At 38.8% G+C, this 22824-nt stretch overlaps 4 protein-coding genes across 5 annotated transcripts in view; 2 read left to right on the forward strand and 2 right to left on the reverse strand.

The window, feature by feature from the left end:
- mapk8ip2 (mitogen-activated protein kinase 8 interacting protein 2) overlaps positions 1 to 11622 on the reverse strand; it is a 28371-nt gene extending 16749 nt beyond the window's left edge. Inside the window, exons 1-2 of one of the 2 annotated variants that reach the window (XM_082540319.1) lie at positions 10795 to 11622; positions 462 to 567 (exon numbers count right to left, since the gene is read on the reverse strand). In XM_082540319.1, the coding sequence (XP_082396445.1) occupies positions 462 to 567; positions 10795 to 10859 (171 nt within the window). In that variant the 5' untranslated portion in view covers positions 10860 to 11622. The remainder of the gene's footprint in view (positions 1 to 461; positions 568 to 10794) is intronic. The other variant, XM_082540320.1, reaches the window with a different exon arrangement.
- On the forward strand, positions 2400 to 4178 carry LOC309711538 (gastricsin-like; the record flags this gene model as incomplete). Its single annotated transcript, XM_082541919.1, is given in 5 exon segments — positions 2400 to 2423; positions 2521 to 2553; positions 2555 to 2639; positions 2965 to 3083; positions 4068 to 4178. Coding segments are annotated over 5 exon segments (372 nt in total).
- A 1088-nt stretch (positions 11623 to 12710) lies between the features above and the next one.
- LOC309711482 (zona pellucida sperm-binding protein 3-like) lies at positions 12711 to 15022 on the reverse strand (the record flags this gene model as incomplete). The annotated part of the gene is made up of 8 exons (XM_082541836.1): positions 12711 to 12899; positions 13064 to 13311; positions 13398 to 13480; positions 13592 to 13709; positions 13823 to 13997; positions 14101 to 14204; positions 14402 to 14520; positions 14621 to 15022. The coding sequence occupies 8 exons, from the start codon at positions 15020 to 15022 to the stop codon at positions 12835 to 12837; spliced, it is 1314 nt and encodes a 437-aa protein (XP_082397962.1). The 3' UTR covers positions 12711 to 12834.
- Positions 15023 to 18048: 3026 nt separating this feature from the next.
- On the forward strand, positions 18049 to 20171 carry LOC309709488 (zona pellucida sperm-binding protein 4-like; the record flags this gene model as incomplete). The annotated part of the gene is made up of 6 exons (XM_082538103.1): positions 18049 to 18060; positions 18186 to 18359; positions 19195 to 19292; positions 19466 to 19623; positions 19712 to 19904; positions 19988 to 20171. The coding sequence occupies 6 exons, from the start codon at positions 18049 to 18051 to the stop codon at positions 20169 to 20171; spliced, it is 819 nt and encodes a 272-aa protein (XP_082394229.1).
- Between the last annotated feature and the right edge of the window lie 2653 nt (positions 20172 to 22824).

A 22824-nucleotide genomic window follows, 5' to 3' on the forward strand; every position in this document is an offset into this window, starting at 1 on the left:
TGCAAAAGTGAATATATCAACAGTGATATCGCTCACTGTTTATTGGCTTTGTAAGCTAACATGACCATATTTAGAGAATAGGGTGAAGTTATCAGTTAATGCTGTTTTGTTAGCATGATTCATTGACCGTGAACCAGTCATTGACACGCATAGAAATAACAGTTAATTATTTCCAAGTGACTAGTAAAATACCTGTTTGATGTCCTTTATGACACTACAAACATTTTATTTAGCAGATAATAAAAATAAATGTAAAAATGCTCCAAAAGGCATCAACACCACTAACACTGATGACCAAAAACGTCTTTTTTAACAGACTGTAAACATGTTTATTCCAGCCACATGTGGCAATCTAAAGAATTATTTCTGTGTCACGAAGCACAGCAAATGAAACATATCCTTAAATGTCTTCAGAGAAAATAGAACACACTATTAAAAAAGAGAAAACAAAAGAATCTCACCTTCTCATATGGGTCAGAATCATAGTTGAGTCCAATCCCACAGTCATCTGTGATTTCAGAGAGATCTTCATCATCAAACTCCTCCAGGCTGATGTCGTGGGCTGGCCTGGGAATACACAAGAGAGGGTATATTCACTGCAAATTCTGAAAAAGAATACTGATACCTGCAATATGTCTTTTCCATCAGTGAACGGTCCAAAAGGGAATTTCTTTTTGATTCATGCTCACACACTGATCAAGGGGAAACCTGCTCTAACTCATAGGCTGTCAGGCTCTGTCTGCATCTCAAGCTCATATGCTGAACAAAAGCAACCACACAAACACCCGCTATCATCTCTAATTATATAATATCTCATACTAACAAGGTCTGGCGCATTCACTGAATCAAGTGAGTGACAGTGGCAGTACCTAAAACACCCAAATTCAGTGTCAATATTTTAAATTCTGTTAGCTGGGAATGATTGTAAAAAATGTGAGCTTTGAATGCCTCAGAAAGACTCAGAAGCGTTACTCGCTGCTATCTCTTACACCAAGATTTCTAAACTTTCATTTACAGCAGGGAAGTGTATCTCTGTAATGAGCCATGGCTTTCCAAGTTTTCTTGAGCAGACCCTATGCCGTCTTTACTCTATTAGTTACAGCAGGTTTCCAGTTCTACAGCAGCTGGCTTGCAGTGTGTTGAAGGAAATGCTGCATTGCAGCTTTCCTGCAAAGATAAGGACGCTCTACATATTACGTATGAATGCGAGCTTACATCATATAATCATATAGGGGTCCAAAGTACACAATGTCATTGGGTCTGTGGTTCTGAAAGAGGACAGGCTGATGCACAGTAATACAAAAGGGGTCATGAAAAAGTTAATGCAATCAGGGCTTCCCCTTACTGCTTGCCAGCTTGAATGTGTAATGACTTAAAAAGGGTTATTGGGTTTTTTAACAGGAGAGGAATTTGAACGATGGGCTAAATGTTAGAAAAATCAGTTTGTAGTGAAATACGATTATCCTAAATGAGTTTTCTTAACATATTTTTATTATGGTAGACAAATATTACTATCATAATTAGGATAAGGTGAATGACAAAAGCTTTTGGTAAAGCTGTTTAAAGTACTGTTGATACAGAGGTTCATACATAATACATTTATTTTTCATTATTGGAAAACTACAGCTTCACAAATAGTGTAACCATGGTGCTGATATGTAAATTTAATCAGATAAAATGGTACTAAAGTGGTCCTTGAAGAGTCCCAACAGTACGGAGAGCTCCTATTAGCAAAATGCTTGAAATAAATTAATAATCATAGGTTTCATTCTGTCGTTTTGTTTTTTAGAGACGCGACATGAGCAAGAGCATATTTTTTTCACTTGATATGATGCTGAACAAGCAAAAGCATAATCTGAAAACAATTAGAGAAAGCATTTTGCTGAAAGTGCAGAAATTCCATGTGTCCAGTAAGATATCCCAAACAAATTTATAATGTGCTTCATAATAAAGCTTTTGACTTTGTTTCTAAAATGTTATTACAAAAAGTGGTGTGTACTGAAGACCTATTACATGCTGAAGTTATGCATAAAGTTTGTTTTAAGTAGGTGACCCTATCTGAACTGACATGGCTTAATTTTTGACAATTACACTGGTGTGGTAATGCACCAGTACAGCTCCAAAGTGAGTTGTAGCCATTGAGAAACGTTGTGTACCACGGAGGGATCACAAGTGTCTTGTTGTTGTCCTAGTGTGGGTGGTGCTTGCCGAAGGAACGGTTAAGTAAGGAAACTGCTATCATTTTATCTGGAAAAAAAGAACCCATAGCTGTAACTCAAAGAGCTTCAACGCCAGTGATAGAAGATGTTGCTTTTGCCTTCTATCAACTTAGGGCTCCTCTCGATAAGCGGTAGCTGTCAAGCCTTGGGGGGGGAGGGGATGAGCTGCCTTACTAAGATATGTGCATCAATAACTACGCTGATGTAAGGAAATCAATTCTTATGCACGACACACAACCGTCGAGCAGTAACTAGCTAACTTGCTATATTCTGTTCTACTGTCAATTATTATGTTGCCTAGACTACCTACTATGGAGACATCAACATTGGCACACCCCCCAAAGTCCTTTGAGGTGCTGTTTGACACCAGCTCTGCCAACCTGTGGGTGGACTTAGTCTGCTGTAACACTCAGGCTTGCAGTGAGTACACGCTTTACACTGCCACATCCTTCATCAGTCACTTTGTCAGAACACATTTAGTTGTAAAAATCTCCTATGGAAGACTTAAAGCTGATATAGCCTACGAGAGCAAAGGTGGCAGTTGGTCATCTGGTTTCCATTGATTACATATGGTCCATACGTGGGATTTAGATTTTCAGTGCAATTCCAGGCATTTATGTTCTTTGCAAAGCATCAGTGTTGGAGTTGATTAAAATTCACCTTCTAAAAATCAAGTGAAACCCAAAAAACTCTCCAATGCATAGAGACATAAACTCCAGATGTATTCCAGATGTATGTCAATTAGAGACAGGTAGAAAATTTGATCCCCAGCAGTCCTCAACCGCCACTGCAAAATGTCTGTATTTCTACCTACCCTATGAAACCCGAAGCCTCAGTGGAGTCTTCAGATGTGACACTGTTAACGTGGGTCAAACCCAAACCACAATATTATATTTTAACAGTACAAACATGTGTGAGGCTGTTCTATAATTTGTTCATTGTAGAAGGTAATTTTGAATTCTGTAGGTTGGTGGTATCGTAATCACTAACCAGGTGATCTGATCTTGTTTGAGCAGAGATTAATCGAATGAGATTTTTTTTGACCGCATTCTCGGACTATCCCAATCTTTCCATCTCAGCTGGAAGACGGACCCCTCTCATGGACAACATGATTACTCAAAACCTGCTGAGTAGCAAAATCTTTTGTTTCTTCTTGTCTAGGTACAACTTTGATAACATAAACATTTGTGCTATATCCCGCCTCAGCTACATTACTTTACATTGCTACTGCGCTTTAGCGGCACTGAACTAATTTTGTTATACAGACAGCTAAGCAGCGGTTTGATTTGTGGTTCAGATGAGAACAGCTGAGTAGTGTGCTCTCTTTCAGAGAATAGACAGTAGCTTGTACCAGTAGTCAGCATCATCTGCTGGACTCCTGCCACCTCTGAGACCTACTGGCAGATTGGTGTCCAAGGGTCTGCGCTTTTCAACATTTTGTTCAGACTTTGTTTTTCTTTAAAATAAATTAGGGACACAAAAACCATCTTTTTTCATGCAGATTCCTGATAAACACTGGCTGGTGCTCACAGAGCTGCCAGGCCAGTTTAGAAACCTCAAACCCCAAACCAGGTGTGAATTACATCATGCAGTGTCATGGAGCCCAATAAAATTAGTATGGATAGGCAGGAAACTTGAACAGACAAACACTCTCTCTTCAGAGTGCAACAATTTGCCAACCCTGCGCTTTTTTATTAGTGCTGCCTCCTCCTGCTTACGTAATTCAAGTAAATGAAAAGCAAATGAAAGCATGCCCACCCATGCCTGTAAGAATGTCCAATGTTTTTGTTTATTTTTCAACTTTTTACTGCTAATATGAGCAATCGAATCTCCTGTCTGCACCTCCAGCAGAACCAAAATGGATGCCAGTACTGCTCTGTCAGTATGACCCCCACTTACCAGCCCTCTCCTAATGGCCAACCCCTGCGGCCCTTCGGAGACGTGCTCCTCAGAGAGTAATATTCAATCTAGTACGGCTGGACCAACAGCCGAGTTGGTTTTGCTATAGTTGTCTAAATGTCAATAGTGAGATCTGAGCTGAACATAAATCTGATGTTAACTTTGTATCTGCTCAAAAACCTTGTTTACATCTTACATTTTCTCTAGAACTATTGCAAGCAAGCATATTGGACTATTGTTTGATAAAATTGTCAGAAAAAATGTTGCTATACAAGTCAGACTTAGATTTTGTGCAAGGATGAGACTTTGATTGGGGGTGGGCATTTATCTGTAGGCTAGGGAACACACTCATCTTCCACAAAACGTAAAAGAGCAATTAATAAATCAACAGTGTTGCCACTTGTCATGCTGCACAGTGTATCTATCATCACTTTTCATTTTTGAGTGAAATGAATTAGTATCGTGATAATGCTGTCATTTACAGAACACACGTGTCTGTGTGGGAAAAACTACTTTTATTTAGGCTAAAATTTGTGAAACTGAAATGTAACAACTGGACTGAACTTGTGAGGCAAAAGCTCATTTTGCACAAAATTATACATTTTCATCACAGTATCAGTCAGACTGATCTGTTGTTGTGACATGACTGTCATCATCTGTCCTCATCAAATAAAAGTGTCTATTGTTTCAACATTAGACAGTTTTTGCTATTTTATTCTTTCGATTTTGTAATTCTATTACAAAATCTATTAATTCTACTTGTCTGAAACAGGTAGGGTTAGGGTTAGAGAGACACTGAGTCTCAGTGGGATTACCTGTATAAATAAAGGTTAAACAAAAATAGAAAAATAAGTACTATATGTACAATAAGTACTATAAGCAACCAAACGTCAGAAAGGAGCTCATTAATGAGCTCTCCAGGGAACCTGTGTTTGCAAGCGTAGGTGTTTGTGGGTGTGGAATTCACAATGGGAAAAGAAACACACAGCATCTGTGAAGCTGTATGCAAGCAAGTCACCACCAGCATACAAGGAGAAAGTCCCATGTTTGATTTTTAGGTGACATTTTAGTGAAACTGATGGACACAACAGATGAACCAATGATATAAGATGCTAAGGCAGACAAGGAGTAAGATGAAAACGCTGTATCAACGAAGAAACGGTGAATACAAAGGAAGAAAAAGACGAAGAGAAATTAAAATCTTTGCTTTGCTTTCACAAGCATATATAAATACAGATTTTAAAAACATTTTAATGCCAAGCACCACAAATGTTCATTTTCTTCCATTGTCTCAGGACACATCTCTGTAATAGATTTCACAGTCTCTTATTCCTTGTCTCCTCTGCTGCTACCTAATCCACTATGTTACCGGTGCCATTTTCTTGGTGTGCTTATCAGTTTGCACAGTAAAATGTGACCTCATGTCTCCTCCACTCAGATGAAGAAAAGACCAAACACAGACACAATTTTGTCTTTTTCTAAAGCATTTTGTATTAAATAGCTTTATATTTTGAGGATACATATGAGATTGTAAGCTGAGCCATACCACTGCAGTGCTGACACTACTGCTTACAGTGTCTTAGCGAGCGGGCAGTGTCTGTCACATTGCGTGGTTTATCGATTACTACGCTTGATGTCGGTTGTTTGTCTTAATAGTTAGGACTTCAAGCTGAGGCTTCAGGGCTACATAGCAAGAATCATCTATATACAATACCAGTCTCCAACATCTGATCCATCCCCAGATATTCAACATTGTGACATTCAGAGCAAGATGAGAATCCTACCTCCCAAAACTCAAGTCAGCAAAAAATTACCATTGCCGACGCTGGTCATGCTGCTGCAATGGCACACCCAGATTGACTGCCACATAAAGGTTTTCCTCCCATCTCGTCTCTGTGTCGTGAGATTTAGCTTCAGTTCAGTTAATTGCTCCAGCCCGCATTTGTTCTAACAGTTATTTTCCATCATCTCTGACACCGTCATGTCCAGAACGGAATTTCTCAAAGCTGCGAACTGTCATCTTTGTATTTAATGTCTCCACATCCACACATTCAAAGCTTCCTTTGTCTTGTGAAAAATGAAAGATTGCATGGTTATCAGACTGACTTCGACTTTTAATACTTCTGTAATTTATTTTAGAATTAGCCTCCACACTCTTTCAAACATGCAATAAAGCTTTTCTGAAAATGTATTACGGATGTAAATGTTTGGGGGCAGTCCTAATTTAGATTACGGGGAGGCCGTGTCTCCTTGGCCAAAACACTGAACCCCCAAATCTTCCGGATACGCCCATCAATATATCTGCTGCATGAATATCTTCGTTAATGGATGAAATGGGGTGGTAGTGTTTTGACAATTCACTTACCCTTTACTATCAGATGGTATTTAGTTATTTTTAAATAACCCTAATCACACTGAATGAATATTTAGTAGGCTACATGCCAGGAAATATGCAAATATATATCAGTATACGCTCACAATCCAAGAATGAAATTGGACAAAAATAGAAGCTTGAGAGGAAGTCTGATGACACTCTGATAACAATATTAGAGTAGATACAGATGTGGGTGTGGTGGCAGTGGTAATGGTGGCGGGGGTTGAAGTGGTGGCGTGATTAAGCTGCCTTTTAACCATGAACACCTGCTTCACAGTGACATCATCTTTAAAAGCCAAGGACATGCTGTAGTTGGTAGTGACTCATTAGCAAGATAATTTTCCAGGTTTTTCAGCCACCATTAGAGAGACAAACACATGTATGCATGCCCCTCCCCCACACACACAAATACTCAAGCTTGCACGCACACACGCGCACGAGTCACACATTTATGCTAACGAAGGACTCTGTGATGTCTTCCTCAGCTCCAAATGCAAAGATCATGCCATGTTTGAGTCAAAGGCACTGATGATACATCATCTTGCTGTGAGCACATGATCTCATGCAGATTGGTCTGGATTTGGATTAATGAAGCCATTAGACGCGAGGAAAATGTGTAAATATGACTCATTATTTTGTTGCTGTTAAATGAAAAAAAATAGCAAGCTGCAAAGACTGACAGGTGAAGGCATGGCAAGTGATAGTTGCACAGAAAATGTAAGACAGTGGGAAAGAGACTGAAGCTAAAATCTGCAAAAAGAGTGAGGATGGAACGCTTAAGCTAAAATGCATTTGTATTTGATTTAAGCCTCTTACGCCATGGTAACCATACCCACCATTACCCCCTCCCCCTCTGTTTTTCTCCAAATGACTTCAAAGAGTTGGAAGGCAAAAGTAGAACATTAACAGGAAAACATGGGATTCATGGGGGTGGAGAGGTGGGGTTGCATACTTCATAAAATAATCATGTTCACGAAATGTTCATAAAACTTCTATATATTAAACTAGAGGTTGAAGCAAATCACTATTTCTATTACTGGTTAAATTCTAGGCCGTGAAAAATACACTGTTTGTATCTTTGTTCCCAAAATTAGCAATGAAAAAACAACAGTTGTTTTAGGTTTTATTTAGAGACAAACAAATGTAATTAATTTTCCCAAACTTGTGATTCGCAAATGTGTTATATACAGGGATGAAATAAGAACAAAAATAAGAATGGCATTCAAATAACCAAGGCTCCGCTTTGTGTAGATTTACTTGTGTATTATGTGAATAAGGTCAAAAAAGATAATGAGTCAATAGGACCTTTGATAAATTTGGAGCCTAAAAATGGCATCCTTAAAAAGGTAGCACAACTGGAAACAGAGCAGTTCACGCTCATGAACTAAAAACAAACAAATGACTGCGCACAGTACGACTGCTGCCTCAGCAAGTCTAAGAAAGACCGACCAAACCCTTGGGCAAAATGTGATCAATGAACTTCAAGGTGTGGGTTCCCGGCATTGGACAAGGCTTTGCATTGTAATAATCCAAAACAGCCTTCATCCACTGCAGGGAATATTTATGATGAAGAAACAAAGCACAGCTCAGTGGAACAGCTTCTATGTACATTACTGTAAGATGATGCTTTGGATAAGTTTAATCACCATGAAGTTCTACTCCTATATATGAGCTTTATACTTTTATATAAGGTATATATAAGGTATAAAGCTCTCTGTGCCTGGAAGAAAGTGCTACCATGTTTTCTCTTATTAGCAGAAATTAATTAAAATCTCCCATCAATTGCTCACTGAAGCATATTCATATGCTTCTTTTAAAGTTTAGATTTCCAGCTGAGGACGTTTTCCATCCGCAAAGGGGAAATTGTAACCTGTAAAAAATTTCTGGTGCTCCAGGGAGAGAGGTGCTGCCTCTCGTGGATTTTGTTGCCTACTGGAAACAGTGTTAGGGTTATGTAAGGCAGATTACCAGACCACACCATCACACAACTGGTGGCTTCACTCATGAATCTGTCACACACAGATGCACAGAGAAAGAGACAACACACACACACACATACACAAAAGCTGTGACACAATCAAACGCACAGACATTTACAGAAAGACTCTTTCTACATCCCTACTTACTGATATTTCATAATCAAAAAGTGAAGAGCCAACCAAAAATAAACACAAACCACTTGTTCCCTCTCGAATGTATAAAAAAACTACCTGAAAACAACAGAAACAAACCAATTAGCCTCCACAAAGGAGTAATGCAATAAACTACTCCTCACATGATTCCTCTAATATAATTAAGATTCGTTAGATTTGGCTGTAGTGCTGTGAATTTAAAACATTAATACCATGGTCAGAGCTTGGCTGAGTGAGCTGAACAGGTCACCGGTAGTCATGCAAACGATCTGGTCTATTGATTTGACATGATCCAGCAGTGCAGTTGAAATCCCACATGACTACATGCTGTGGATAAAAAATCTACCAGGACTGGTTTGTTAATGTGATTGCCTCTGTAGGATATGAGCCATGTTGGAGGCAGAAGCAGGCACGTTGAAATGAAATGTGTTTACTTCATGCACATTAGAGCACAGGGTTTATGTTATCCTGATAAACACGCCAGATAAAGTCTTTTTAGTGTTGTAGTTTATCCAGTTTCTCTCTGCTACTCTGGGCTAGTATTTTATAGTAGCTGTATGTTGTAGTCGTGCAACCCAGTTAGAAATAACAGTGTTTTCTTTATTATTCCTGCTATGTTTGGTGACACAGAGTAAAGCCTTACAGCAGCCACTGAAGGTTATATATCATAACATATGAAAATCATATGAAAAGTAGAAATACACCCAGATTTGTATTTGTAACCATTCCAGGAAAAAGATAATCCAAGTAGTATAAGAACTTTGGCCTTTGGAAGTGTACATACATCAATATATAGGATTTACTGTTGATGAATTTATGAACTATGAGGTTAGAATTCAAATAATCAGCTGTAAGAGCCAGTGGGGTCTATTATCAACAAATCCAAAGTCTTGTGTTAAATTATGCTGCAGGAATACAGGAATTTAAAGATGTAAAATGATTGACTATACAGATTAGAGCTGTGCACTTTTTGCAATAGCTGAAATTGCAAATATGTCTCCACTCTAAGAAAAACTACAACCTTGACGCCCCCATTATTGCAACTTATCAAGAAGTCAAAGGACTGTGAACCGGACACTTTCATTCCTGCAAACTTCTTTGATGATAGCACTAAAGAAATACATCCAGGACCATGACAGGCTGTACAAATTATGTAAATTAGGAGAAAATCAAAATGAATTTTTTATCTATTGTACATTTTATGATTTAAGAATGTTTACATTTAGTAAGAAGCTTAATTTTTTTTAAATATATATATATATATATAAATTTCATATATATAAATTTCTTGTCTAAAGCTCGGAAAAGGTACCAATTGGTTTACTTAACTCTGGCCTTTGTTAGTGATGTCTTACAAGTCTGTTTATGCTGATCACATTGTTAAAACACATTATTATTATTTGTTATGTTACATTGTTACCAATACACATCCAGCATCAAAAGTAGGTTTACTGCACTCTCTTCACACAGTTCATTAAATTTACTACAAGATGTCTCTGTGTTTCTCATCTTACCGCCAATTACACTATAACAAGCTAAACTGTATATTTTAAACAACAACACCCTTGTAGAGAGCACTGATTTAACGCTACGTGTGAAATAAGTTGCCTCTGCAAGAGTAACCCACCCACAAATATGCTTCTACAAGAAGAAACCGGGGCTGATTTGTCATACTGATTGTCGCAGAGGTCACATTAGAGGCGTTTGACACAACATCAATATCAGTAGGACTTCCGTAAATCATTGTTCAGCAACGTGCCCTTGCCTGGGTTGGACTCAACAGGGCGTGGGCCTCACACAGAGATTGCGCAAAGCGGGTGACTGTCGCCACAGCTAGAGATCAGTCATATGCAATATGTTTTACAATTTGCCATTCTTTGCAATTTTCAGAAATTTCTAAAACGCGAGTCTTTTATTCCCTCTTCACCAAGTCGTCTCTCCCAAAAACATAAACAACCAGCAATGTTCAGCTGCAGCACCTACATGCGCGCAGTGAGGCAGCAGAAGGCCGAGCAGGTTATTCACAGTATCTATTACAACCTAGGCTGGGGATGTGCGTTTTTACTGCAGTCATCAAAGCAGCACAGACCGACATGCACGGCGCCTTTTCATATCAGCCCAGCGCATCCTCCATCGACCCCTCACTGTCACTTTACATACGAGCTCTTACCTGCATCCAGGAGGCGAGAGAGAATGGAAGGTGGATAGGGAAAACATCTCAGCCCTGTCCGCCATCTTCTTCCACAAATGACTCAGAGCGATTGCAGAAAATCACGGAGGGAGCGCAGTCCATTCACAATTACACTGCACGGGACGGGACAGTGGACAGAGGTTTCTCTATCTGCGGCCCCACAGATGCCCCCCTGGCCGCAAGCCTTCAATCAGACAAGCCTGCTCAGCACCATGAAATCTGCAGTCAACCATCCACACAGGCAGGATAAGGAGGGGTGTCAAGGCAAATAAGACAAAAAAAAAAGAGCTTCAGCGGCAGCGCGCAATAACGCGGAAATCTCTGTGTTCCCCGGTTAGGTCCTTGCGAAACATGAAGCGGGCAATTTGTATCCGCAGTCGGTGTTTTTCTCTCCAAATGTCTGCCGCTGTGATGCTGCCCGTGACACACAACAGATACGGGCCAGCAGTGCGGAGACAGGCAGAGACGGAGGAGGAGGGGGTGTAAAGCGGAGACGGTATAACGTCAGTGCTGATACCATATGAGCAGGCTGTGCTGAGTGGATGTAGTCAGAGCCTAGAGGGTCACACGGAGCAAAACAGATAAAACAGCGGCCATAAAGTTGTTAAGATGAAATTACAGTGAGTAAAATTTGCAGGCAAAGCAAACGTGCTTTTCGTGCCAACATCCGTGTGGACCAGCCTTGGGGAGATCCGAGGATTCCCCGGGAAAAGGCAGGGACTTCAATTCTAAGTCCTCGTTTTGTAACCGTGCCTTAGAATGGACTGGAGGACGCTTTTTAATTGCAAGGTTTACAAGGCCTATATACTGTAACGTCTCCCAGAAATAGTCATTTGGTGCCTCTGCAGTGTGGGTGAACACATTAAATGTAATTATATGAATTTTAATTTCGGGTCCATAACTTACCGGATTTCCATCGTGACCCAAATAAAAATGAGTTTAATAAAACAGAGAACATAGGTTTGTGTTTCAGTGAACTTCCATAAAACCACACTTTGAAGTGTTTGGCTATACTGCTTTATGATCAGACCTCCCGCGTAGCTGTTCACTGCATGTGGTGCTGAAACTCTCTCTCGGTAAACTGAAGTTTAGCATTTATACCACACGGTGACAGCAAAAGCTCATTGCTGAATGAAAACAGGGATTACCTGGAAGCACAATAAGAGCCATGATTAGAGCCCGGATTTCCTGTGTTTTTGCTCTTTGAGGTGTAGATGCTGACTGACTGAGAGGGCATCTGAGAAGATGAGAGTTAGGCCTCTTTAAGTGGCTTCTTCTTCTTTCACTGTTAGGTGTATATTTCTCATATTTAGCAAACATGTTTCTATTACTCTGTGCTACTTGTATGTTTTTGCTGGTTGTGTTTGAGTTCTGGGTGCTGTCTGTGATGACAGGCTGAGGGCACCAATCAGGAGGCACTATGAGGATATGGCCTGGGGCTGATTGTGAATGGCTTCGTCCTTCATCCACTTATGATTTCTGAGTGATATGATATTGATATTGATTTGTTTTACCTTTTTGTTTGTTTGTTTTACCCTAAAAGCATGCATATTGACAGAAATACAACAAGACAGGTGACTATATTGTCTAACATGTGCTATTGAGTCATTTTTGCTCAACCCCTGATTGCTCTTTTAACTCATTATATTTGTTATTATATCTATTCAATGTTTCTTAATTTCTAGATTTTATTTTTTTGTTTCAATTTACAATAGATCCAATGCAAAGCTTAAGAAAGTTCTGAGTGAATTACACAATAAATTCAAACAGTTGCGTTTTTATTTTCATTACATGTGAATAGTTCCAATTCATGGATACACAAGCTCTATATAAAACATTTGTAATTACAGAGAGGGGGCATGTAAAAGGAGTTACGTTTCAGTGAAGGACCTTTTCATTCCTCAATGTCTTATTATATTGTTGTGAGCTATGAATAAGAAGAATGAAATTAACATATGTTCAGGCATGAACCACAGATGAAGTTCATTTTAATGGCCGTGTTTATAGCAGGAAATTGTTTTAAGCTATCTTCTTCTCTTCAATGGAGATGGGACCCAAGGTGACTTCTCCTTCCCATTCCAAAACTGAGAAAAGAAAGAAGAATTGTTGCAGTATGCATCATTGTGGGGGTTTTTTTTTACTTAAAAAATAGAAAGCATAAAACAATTATCTTTTTGTAGGACCAACTGAAATGAAACTTTCCCTCTACTAAAATGTTGCAATACTTATATTTTTTTAAAACACATACCTTCCTGCTGAGACACGTCCCGTCTCCCCCTAAACCAAGGGACCTGTTTAATTGGGCTTGTAGAACCCGTGGTTCCGCCACCAATATTTCCAGTTCCAGTGCCTGTAGTCCCTGTTCCTGTATTTCCCGTGCCTGTATTACCAAGTCCACCTCCAGTAGTGCCACTAATAATTCCAATACTAGTTTGCCCACCTGTTAAAGACTCACAGGAGCCACAAGCACCATCATATCCAGCAGCTTCTTTCCACCTTGGGAGAAATGGAAATGTAAGCAGTATCGCCACATCAGTTCTGGTCTAATGATCATTGATACATGTGTACAAAGGTAGACTCACCCACGGATGTAGGAACAAGCTCTGTGGTTACTGTCAATGACTTGGGCAACAGATGTTGCTCTCAAGTTGCAGGTAATGTACAGCTAAGAACAGGAGAGAATTTATGTTATTATTCTATGTAATAGTTCTACATTAGTAATGTTGTTGAAAATATAACACAATGCACTTAGTAACTCAAATTTGGAATTGCATACTTTTCCACTGTTAGCATTCTGGAACTTGAAGGATTCAAGCTGGAACTGAAGCTTGTTCTCTGCAGTGCGATCCAGGAACCTCGAAACAGATCCAGTGAGCCTACCATCAATCATACACCTGCACACAAGAAAACAATGTGAAATGACCATAGTAACCAGTAGCATAGGCATCTGTGATAATCAGGTCTTAATATACAAAACAACTTCAACAATCTCATCAAACTACATTACCCTTGCTCTATGAATGCATATCTGGGGCTAGAAGATGCATCAGCTGAAAGGGTAGCTACACATTTGTCCACATAAACACGGAGCTGCACATGGTGGTACTGCATGACAGAGACCTCAAAATTAATCTCGTCACCCAGGAAATACTGGTTGCTTGGCCTCTCATTTTTCCAGTCATCTGTGAAACAAGACATGACAATTCTATAATTCAAACAAGTATGTATTTTGAATCAAGGTCGCATACAATATAAAACACACTGAGAAACTGATCTTAAACGCACCAGTCATGAGTGTCAGGGTGAAGTACAGAAACTCTTGTGCCATCTTAGCCACAGATAATGGGACCCAGAGGGGTTCAAGAGCGAGACTGCTTACATTGTGCTTTCTAAGTGACAGGACATGTTTTACGAGAATGCAAAAAACTAAAGCAAGAATAATATATCACTGAAATATCCAGATTACATTTGGTAAATTCTAGATTACTAAAAATATTTAGGTCGTACTATAGAGCACATTAAATACTAATATAATTCTATTGTTTTGATGTCTTTATCTTAACAAATCTTCCCAATGTTTACGTACCTTTGGTAGTGACATTCAACAATTACAGCTGCTTTGTCGGTCCTAATCACAGGAGAATCACCCACAGGCTGGGGGTTGTAGTTCAGTGTGAAGGTGTAGATTAAGGAATCTCCAGTCATCTAGCAAAAATATATATACAAAACAAGTCAAATTATACATAAACCTGTTTTCCAGCTCTTGAATTAAATTTCAAAATAATGTAATATTTATTCTTCATACTTTTAATGTGCTCCCACAATTCTGCAGCTGAGCTTGATAAATCAGCACTTGAGCTGGCGTATCCTCTCCGACAACAGCGCATGAACCCAGGGTAAGGTCAGCCGAATTTATCAGCTGGCCAACTCCAAAGAAATCCTTTTTGACTTCCACACGAACAATGTCCTCCCTGCATTCAACAGCAACAGATGCAGCAGAAACAGGATATCTCAGCTGGAACGGCACATCAGGCTTAGGCTTGGGCTTAGGATCTTCAGGGTATTTCCATGTGAGTGGTTTTTCAAATATTTGTTTTTGTTGTTGGTGGTCTGGAGCCCACACCCCAGGCACAAAACCACCCTGAGCATCACAGAGTCCAAGCAAGGCCAGTGCCACAAGGCAAACAGTGGCACACTTCAGTAGCATGGTGCCCACGGTAGTTCACTGGGTGCTGTAAGGGAGCTGGAAATGCCCATCTGCTTTTATAACACAGTGAACTTGTTTACTTCCACTACATTCCCTCCCCTTCAGCTGGCCTCAGGGTTGATGAACATCAATTTTAGCTACTGAAATGACTGCACTTGCTAACTAGCAACTTTTTTATACATCTGGATTCAGATTCTTCAGTTTCTTAGTCATAAAATGTGACTGTGGAGCACACAGGCAAATCTTCTTCAATCATGGTTTCTTCAAACAAGTGAGAAAAGATATTCAAACAGGTGACAAAGATGCAGCAGAAAAACAGGACACAAAAGGTTATGTTGACCCTGGTTTAGGTGCCCTTAACATAGTAGATCAAAATCAATATTTTGCCAAAGCACCTTATGTAAAGGTCTGCAGATCAATATGGCTCTAATTCATAACAGATTAACCACCAACCACAAAATAAAAGAAGATATATGAGATATGAGAAAGAAAATGTTATTGAGCCATTCTAACACAAGGGAAGTCTAAAATCAAAAGGCCTTTATATATTTTTTAATAACAGTGGGCAGGTGGGTGGGAGTTGTTGTTGTTATTGTATTTAAATCCAGTTTCCTTTAAAGAACATGTGAAAGTATGGATCCCAGTAAGGGACATTGGAGAAAAAAAATTGAAGAAGGATTTTTGCCATGCAGTCCATGCACTTTCAAGTCAGTACTGAGATCTGGTTCAAGGTTCAAGGTTCAAGGTTCTTTATTTGTCACATGCATAGTTATACAAGTATAACACACAGTGAAATGTAGCCTGACACGCTCCTCGACATGTGCAAAAATTGTGGGGGGGAGGGGGGGGGGGGGGGTAGAGGAGGAACATTATATATATATATATATATATATATATATATATATATATATATATGTATATATATATATATATATATATATATATATATATATATATATATATATATATATAGATATATATATATATATATATATATATATATATATATAGTATATACATTGGGTGAATGTGCAGTAGTAGCAGCAAGCAGGTGAATTTTGTACATTAATATGAATAGACATCTGACTATTTTACAGGATAGACAATATAAACATATTTAAAATTAAAGGAATTGAAATGTACATTGTGCCTTGGTTTAGAGCGTCTGGAAGAGAGTCCTGTCTCAGTCAATTATAGATGATGTGAGAGGGCGGGTGTGTGTGTTTAGGGCACGGATGGCTTGGGGATAGAAGCTCCTCTTGAGTCTCTCTATCCTTGCCCGGAAGATGCGGAACCTTCTACCAGTATTCAGAAGTTGGAACAGTTTGTTGCCAGGATGGGACGGGTCCTTCAGTATCTGCGCTGCTGTAGTCCGGCATCTCCTGGTGTAGGTGTCCTGAAGCGGGGGGAGAGCAATCCTGCAGCAGCGTTTTGCTGTACGGATCACTCTCTGGAGATCTTTTTGGTCCTTCACACAGCTGTTCCCAAACCACGATGTCATGTTCTGTGTGAGGATGCTCTCCACAGCGCCTGTATAGAAAATCCTGAGGATCTTTGGAGAGACCCTGAACTTCCTCAGTTGTCGTAGGTGATACAGGCGCTGCCTAGCCTTTTTGGTCTGGACCTGAATGTGGGCAGCCCATGTCGGGTCTGAGGAGATGTGAACACCAAGATACTTGAAGGACTGCACCCTCTCCACTGGAGCTCCATTGATGATAATGGGCTTGTAGTCTCTGTGCTGACCCCTTCTGAAGTCCACCACCAGCTGCTAAACAGCCATAGTGATAGGAGTGACACACCCACCAGAGAGATTCATAGACTTTTGCTATCACTTTGGCCAAAACTATAAAGACATTCACTCAGAGCTTTGCAGTACACAGTTTTGCAAGAGAAGAAAAAATTATATAAAAGAACATTAAAAAAAAAAAAGTCTGTTTTCATGTGAGTAATGGGTGCAGGTATATAGACAACAGTGACAAAAAGTTTAATTGTGGAGACACAAGTTTTTTTTGTGCATCAGATAAACAATAGTAGCTGTACAATTTGCACAATACTTCTTCTCTGGTTTAATTTGTTTATATCACTTTTTAATTTACTCAGAATTACCTCTCTAGATGCTATTACATTATTACAAATTCATGATTTTATTGGGTTATCACGTAAAATAAACCGTTTATTTTTATGAGGAGTGACTTAAATAAATAAAAATTCATCCTAAACAAGACTTTGACTCCGAAGAGGTTACCGAAGAGGAGGAAACTGTATATTTTGTTTGAGATGCATGCACAGTATAGATTTACAAAATGACTCTCAGGAGTTTTAAAACTAACATTTTAACCTGTCACAAATAAAATGACTGAATAGCTCATGCAGCCAAAATACATAATACTGAAAGCTCTTGCCTTCTGTCCACAGATGACCTGCTTACGTCTAATTATACCTTCTTTTTTTTTTTAAATCACAGACAAAGAACACTTCATCCTGTTGCAACGATTTGCAACGATGTCAAAATGAAAGATAAATAAAAGTTTTTGTTTACACTGTGAAGGCACAGTGTTGGTCAGACAGACCCTGTGAAGGTTCTTGTTATGAAACTGTTCAGATGTGAGATCCTAACAGGCCATCATTAACCATACCTTATAAAAGTCAACATATTTGCAGGATACATTTCACAGAATTTGCTGTTCTTTTATGTGACGTAATGGTACTAAAGCTGACTTGTTGTCGTCTTTTATTATTTGCCCTGCTGGGCTATAGATCGAATGCCCAAAATTATGGGCAAGGGTCTCAGAACCCTCAGAATCCTAGATACCCACCATCTCCACAGGGGCAGAAGCAAATCAATAACCCTGAATACCCTCAGCAGCCTCAGCAGCCCAAAAGACCTCTGAACCCTCAAAAGCCTTTAGAGTCATTTCACACTTGTGAAGTTGCGGAAAACTACAGGATACCGTGTGGCACTAATGAAATCTCTGCTTCTGAATGTGACGCTATAAACTGTTGTTTTGATGGACTCATGTGCTAATATGGCAAATCTGGTAAGAAGTTCTGCTTTATAGATAAACTACACCACTGATACATTATGGTGAAAGGGTAAAAGCATTTGCATTTGTCTTTCTTTTTGTTGTACTTTATTATTATTGTTGCCTCAGTGACACTTCAGTGCACCAAGGAAGGCCTGTTCATCGTGGTGGTGGCCAGAGATGCAACTCTGCTCAACACTGACTTGGAGACAATTTCTTTCTATGAGAATGGTCACAGCTGCAATCCAGTTGGCAGCACTTCAGCTTTTGCCATCTATGAGTTCCCTGTCACTGCCTGTGGTACAGTTGTAAAAGTAAGTGTTGTAACTGAATTAATAATAATGATACTTTTAATACTCCTCCTCCTACTACTAATAGTAATCATGAAAAACTTATTTATATAGCACTTTTCAAAACACAGAGTTTACTGCACAGTTCACATAAAAGCCGCAAACTGTTATTTTATTTTCAGTAGTTGCTTAAAACAAATAAAAGAGTGAGCCAACCTCATTGACTGAGCAAAGCTGTTCCACAGTTTGGGTGCTACAACACCTCTGGTTTTAAAATCAGAGCTAGGGACAGTTAGAAGACCCTGGTCAGACAATCGGAGAGGCCAGCTGCATTGAGGTGTTAGAAACTCAGCTAAATAACCAGGGGCCTGTACATGTAGAGCCTTATATGTCAATAACAGAATTTTAAAGTGGATTCTGAATTTCACTGAAAGCCAGTGAAGGGATGCAAGGACAGGTATAATATGTGACCACTGTAATTTTCATTAGCCGCCTTGCTGCTGCATTCGGAACTAATTGGAGACGATCTGAGGACTGACAGAAACTTAAAGTGTGTACTAAAAGTTCAAGAGGATTCACTGACATTTAAGGTTTGATTTTCGCAACATTTCTGAGATGAAGGAAACAATATTGGGTAACCTTTGAGATTTGAGTTTCAAAATTCAGGTGCTGATCACAAGTAATACCAAGGTTTTTAGCAGATGATTTGAAGTTATTGGCGAGGGGGCCTATGCACTGACTAACTTTCCTGGAGAAACTGTCTGGGCCGATGCACTAGAATCTCAGTTAACAATTTAAGTTTTAAGTTTAAGTTTTTACAGGCAATGTTAAAGACTGAAATCCTGTCATTATACTGTAGGAGGAGCCTGGTGTTCTAATTTACGAGAACAGGATGTCTTCCGTATACCAAGTGATTACTGGACCCCATGGATCCATTACCAGGGACACCTACAATGAGTAAATATTTTAATATCTTTATCAGAAAGTAGATACAGCATAGGCAAAAATGTTACCACGCATGGGCAGAAACTAGAAGATCGAAAACGTTCAGTGAGAAAGAAATTGTTATTCAAAGTTTATAGCTAAATTACTTCATGAGTGACTAAGATAAACTGTATTTCTTGTGCCAGGTTGTTGTTCCAGTGCAGATATGTTGGCACCACAGTTGAGGCTTTGGTTATTGATGTTGGTCCGGTTCCTCCGCCAAACTCAGTTGCAGCTGCTGGACCTGTGCGTGTGGAACTCAAGCTGGCCAATGGACAATGTGTTGCCAAGGGTTGTGTTGAAGGTTAGTCTTGGAGAGCTAAATCTGCAAAGATAGTCTCTTTTAGTAGGGAATGTGTCAACAACTACAACTATTCTCATTTTTTGGACAGAAGAGGAAGTCTACACCTCTTTTTACACCGCTGTCGAATACCCTGTCAGAAAGGTTTTGAGGGATCCTGTTTACGTTGAGGTCTACCTGATGGAGAGGACCGATCCCAACTTTGTCTTAACTCTTGAAAGATGTTGGGCAACCTCTGATTCCTATCTTCATAGTCTTCCTCAGTGGGACTTGCTGATTGATGGGTAAGAGTAGGTGGTGCTCTTAATTTGGAGGCATTTGTATTATATTTTTGATGTTTACTGTACACACTTTGCTTTTAACATAGCTGCCCCTATCGTGATGACCGCTACCTAACAACCCTGCTTCCCAGACCCTCATTTGGATTCAAGTTTCCAAGCCACCACAACCGCTTTGTTTTCAAAATGTTCCATTTTGTAGGCGATGGTAGTTCAACCCAGTCAGCAGCTACAAAGCCAAACATTATGCCTCCTTTACAGGAAAAGGTATAGCATCCCAATACTAAGCGAAAAATATCTTTATTTTCATTTCATGCTTACTTTTTGTTGTAACATATTTTCAAAGATGTGCTTTTTTTCTGTTTTTGACCAGCTGTACATCCACTGTGATGTAGCTATTTACCAACCTACTCTTGGAAATAACTGTGAACCCAGGTGCTTCAGAAAAAGTAAGTTGTACACTGACACCATCAGTACAGTGTTTCCTGGAGTTTGATCCCCCTTGTTTTTGAGTAAGATGATTAACGAAGCTAAACAGTGGCCATACCATAAAAGGTCTCCGCTGAAAAGGTTCATCTGAAAAAGAAATAGTACATTTCCCATCATTTTATGATCTACTTAGTGCAAGTCTGATAGAAACTGACACTTGCCATGTCCACAGGGAGAGAAATTGCTGGTTCTGTCAAGAAAGTCACAAGAGAAGAAACCACTGTGGTTAGCAGCCCAGAGCTTATCTTTGTGCAAAGAAGTACAGAATATCCTAACAGATCATAGTAATGATGAAATCTTTGAATTGACTGTGTTTCAAATAAATATTCAGTGTTATAAAAGCATTGCCTGATCCTTTCATTCCCTCACAAAGCATTACTCAGGTTTATTATTTATGCAGCCCTCAAATTATTTTCCATATGACATTTCAGTGGGATTTAGCTTAGTTTTAAGTTATTATACATATTGTATGTCAGTTCTCATATTTTAATATTGCTTGTATCGATTGTAAACAAAAGGTATGTTAGTAACTCAGAACAAAGACAAACTTAGTCAAATAAAGTCTTGTGAAGAAAACTTTCTTTAAAATAACAGCATCAAAAACACATCTAAACACATCTTATTTGAAACTACTCCTTCAGTGCATGGAAGTGGATCATTAAGTTTCATGCATACTTTCACAGCAAAGGCAAACTTTCACTTTTTTTTAAATTATCTGATAACTCCAAAACTTTTCATATCCTGTATGGCTGTTCACTATTCACTACAAATTCATTGACCATTTACAGTAATGATATGAAAAGTTTTTGTTTGTATGTTTTATATTGTTATTGCTCTTGTTGCAACCACTAACAATGTCTCTATTTGATGTAAAGATTGCTGTAAAAAAAAACCTGTTAAAATGATATGAAAAGTAAAGCATTACTGAGGAGGGTTAGAGAAAGTTAATCAGTTGAGCAGTACACCTCAAAACAGCAAATTTGGGAGGCAACACTCTTATAATGGTCCTGTCTGGAGATAAAATGTCAGAATAAAAGGCAAAATACAAATACGCTTTAGTATGAAGTCAATTGACTTTCAGTGCATAAAATCAGGCACTGCAAAGTTTTATCACAACACTGTTAGCCTTTGCAGTAATTTCCATAGCTTAGTACTGCAAAATCAACAGTAAAAAACTCTAAAGGATGTTAGCAGTTTAGTACTGTAATTTGCATGTAATTGTGGGAAAATTCCATGAGATTACATTATTTTTACGATAACTCACCGTACTCATGGAAACAGCTGTAAAATACAGCAAATGTAACAATTGGTGATGTTACTGAGATTATACTATTACACCATCTGGATTTCTGTTGTTTTCTACTGTAGATCTAAGAGTAATTACTTAAATCCTCATTCAGAGTGTATTACTATAAAATGCGATTCACTGTGAAAGTAGTATAAAATATAAACTACAATATACAGCATAATTTTTAAATTAAGGAGTAAGTTGCAGCCACACTAAAATTTAATTCCTTGAACTGAATGGAACCTCATATATTAATAAATGTATTTGTTTATTCAAACAATGTGAAACATTATTAATACTGTAAGGTTAGTATTGTGATAGAGTCGAGTATATTTAATTATACTCTTGTAGACATTATGACATTATGCTAGTACAATTATGGTGAACAAAAAGTACATCTAAAAGTTCATTTCAAGAATACTGTTATGTACTAAAACGGGGGCCAATATAATCCCAAGAAGCATTATTAGTACACGTACTAGGTAAGGTATACTTGGGAAATATACTTGAAGTATACTTATTTTTTGTATGGCCAGCAACAAAAACTAATGGCTACATTTAGAGTAATGTTTAAAAATGACTTCATTTAGCAGGGTGTTCCTTTTTTCTCTTCTTATTCTTTCTTATACTGGACCTTCATTTGGTTTGTATAAGGTGGTACTTTTTAAGACACCTCTGCCTAACTACAGTGAACTAACCTAATAATATGCTCTGGTCGTCATTTTACTCAAGTTCAGGTGTCACATCCACTAACCAGCATCAGTCCTACAACTTCACAAAATTGATCAATTCTGGGACAAGCAGAAACTGTATTTTTAGCGGTGCCTTTTGTGGCAGGCCAGACTGCTATTAAATGCACTCTCCTAAAGAAATAATTCCTTTGTAGCACCACTTCATCTTGGTTCAGAAGAGATGTCCTGGATATACGTGATAATGTAACACGGGTGTTTATGTTTGTTCATGTTTAACGCGTTGGGTTGTGTTTTTAAAGCGATTGTTACGTTTTTAAAGCTTTGTAATGCGACAGGTGCGATAGCCGACACCACACCTTCACCTGACGCACAACGTGATGTATGACACACACGTCGGGTATTCACTTTCAGAACAACAATGAGGATAGAAAATATTGCTCGAGGTGGTTAATGCTCC

This window comes from Aulonocara stuartgranti, assembly GCF_965226115.1.
Source record: "Aulonocara stuartgranti genome assembly, chromosome: 7".
NCBI lineage: Eukaryota > Metazoa > Chordata > Actinopteri > Cichliformes > Cichlidae > Aulonocara > Aulonocara stuartgranti.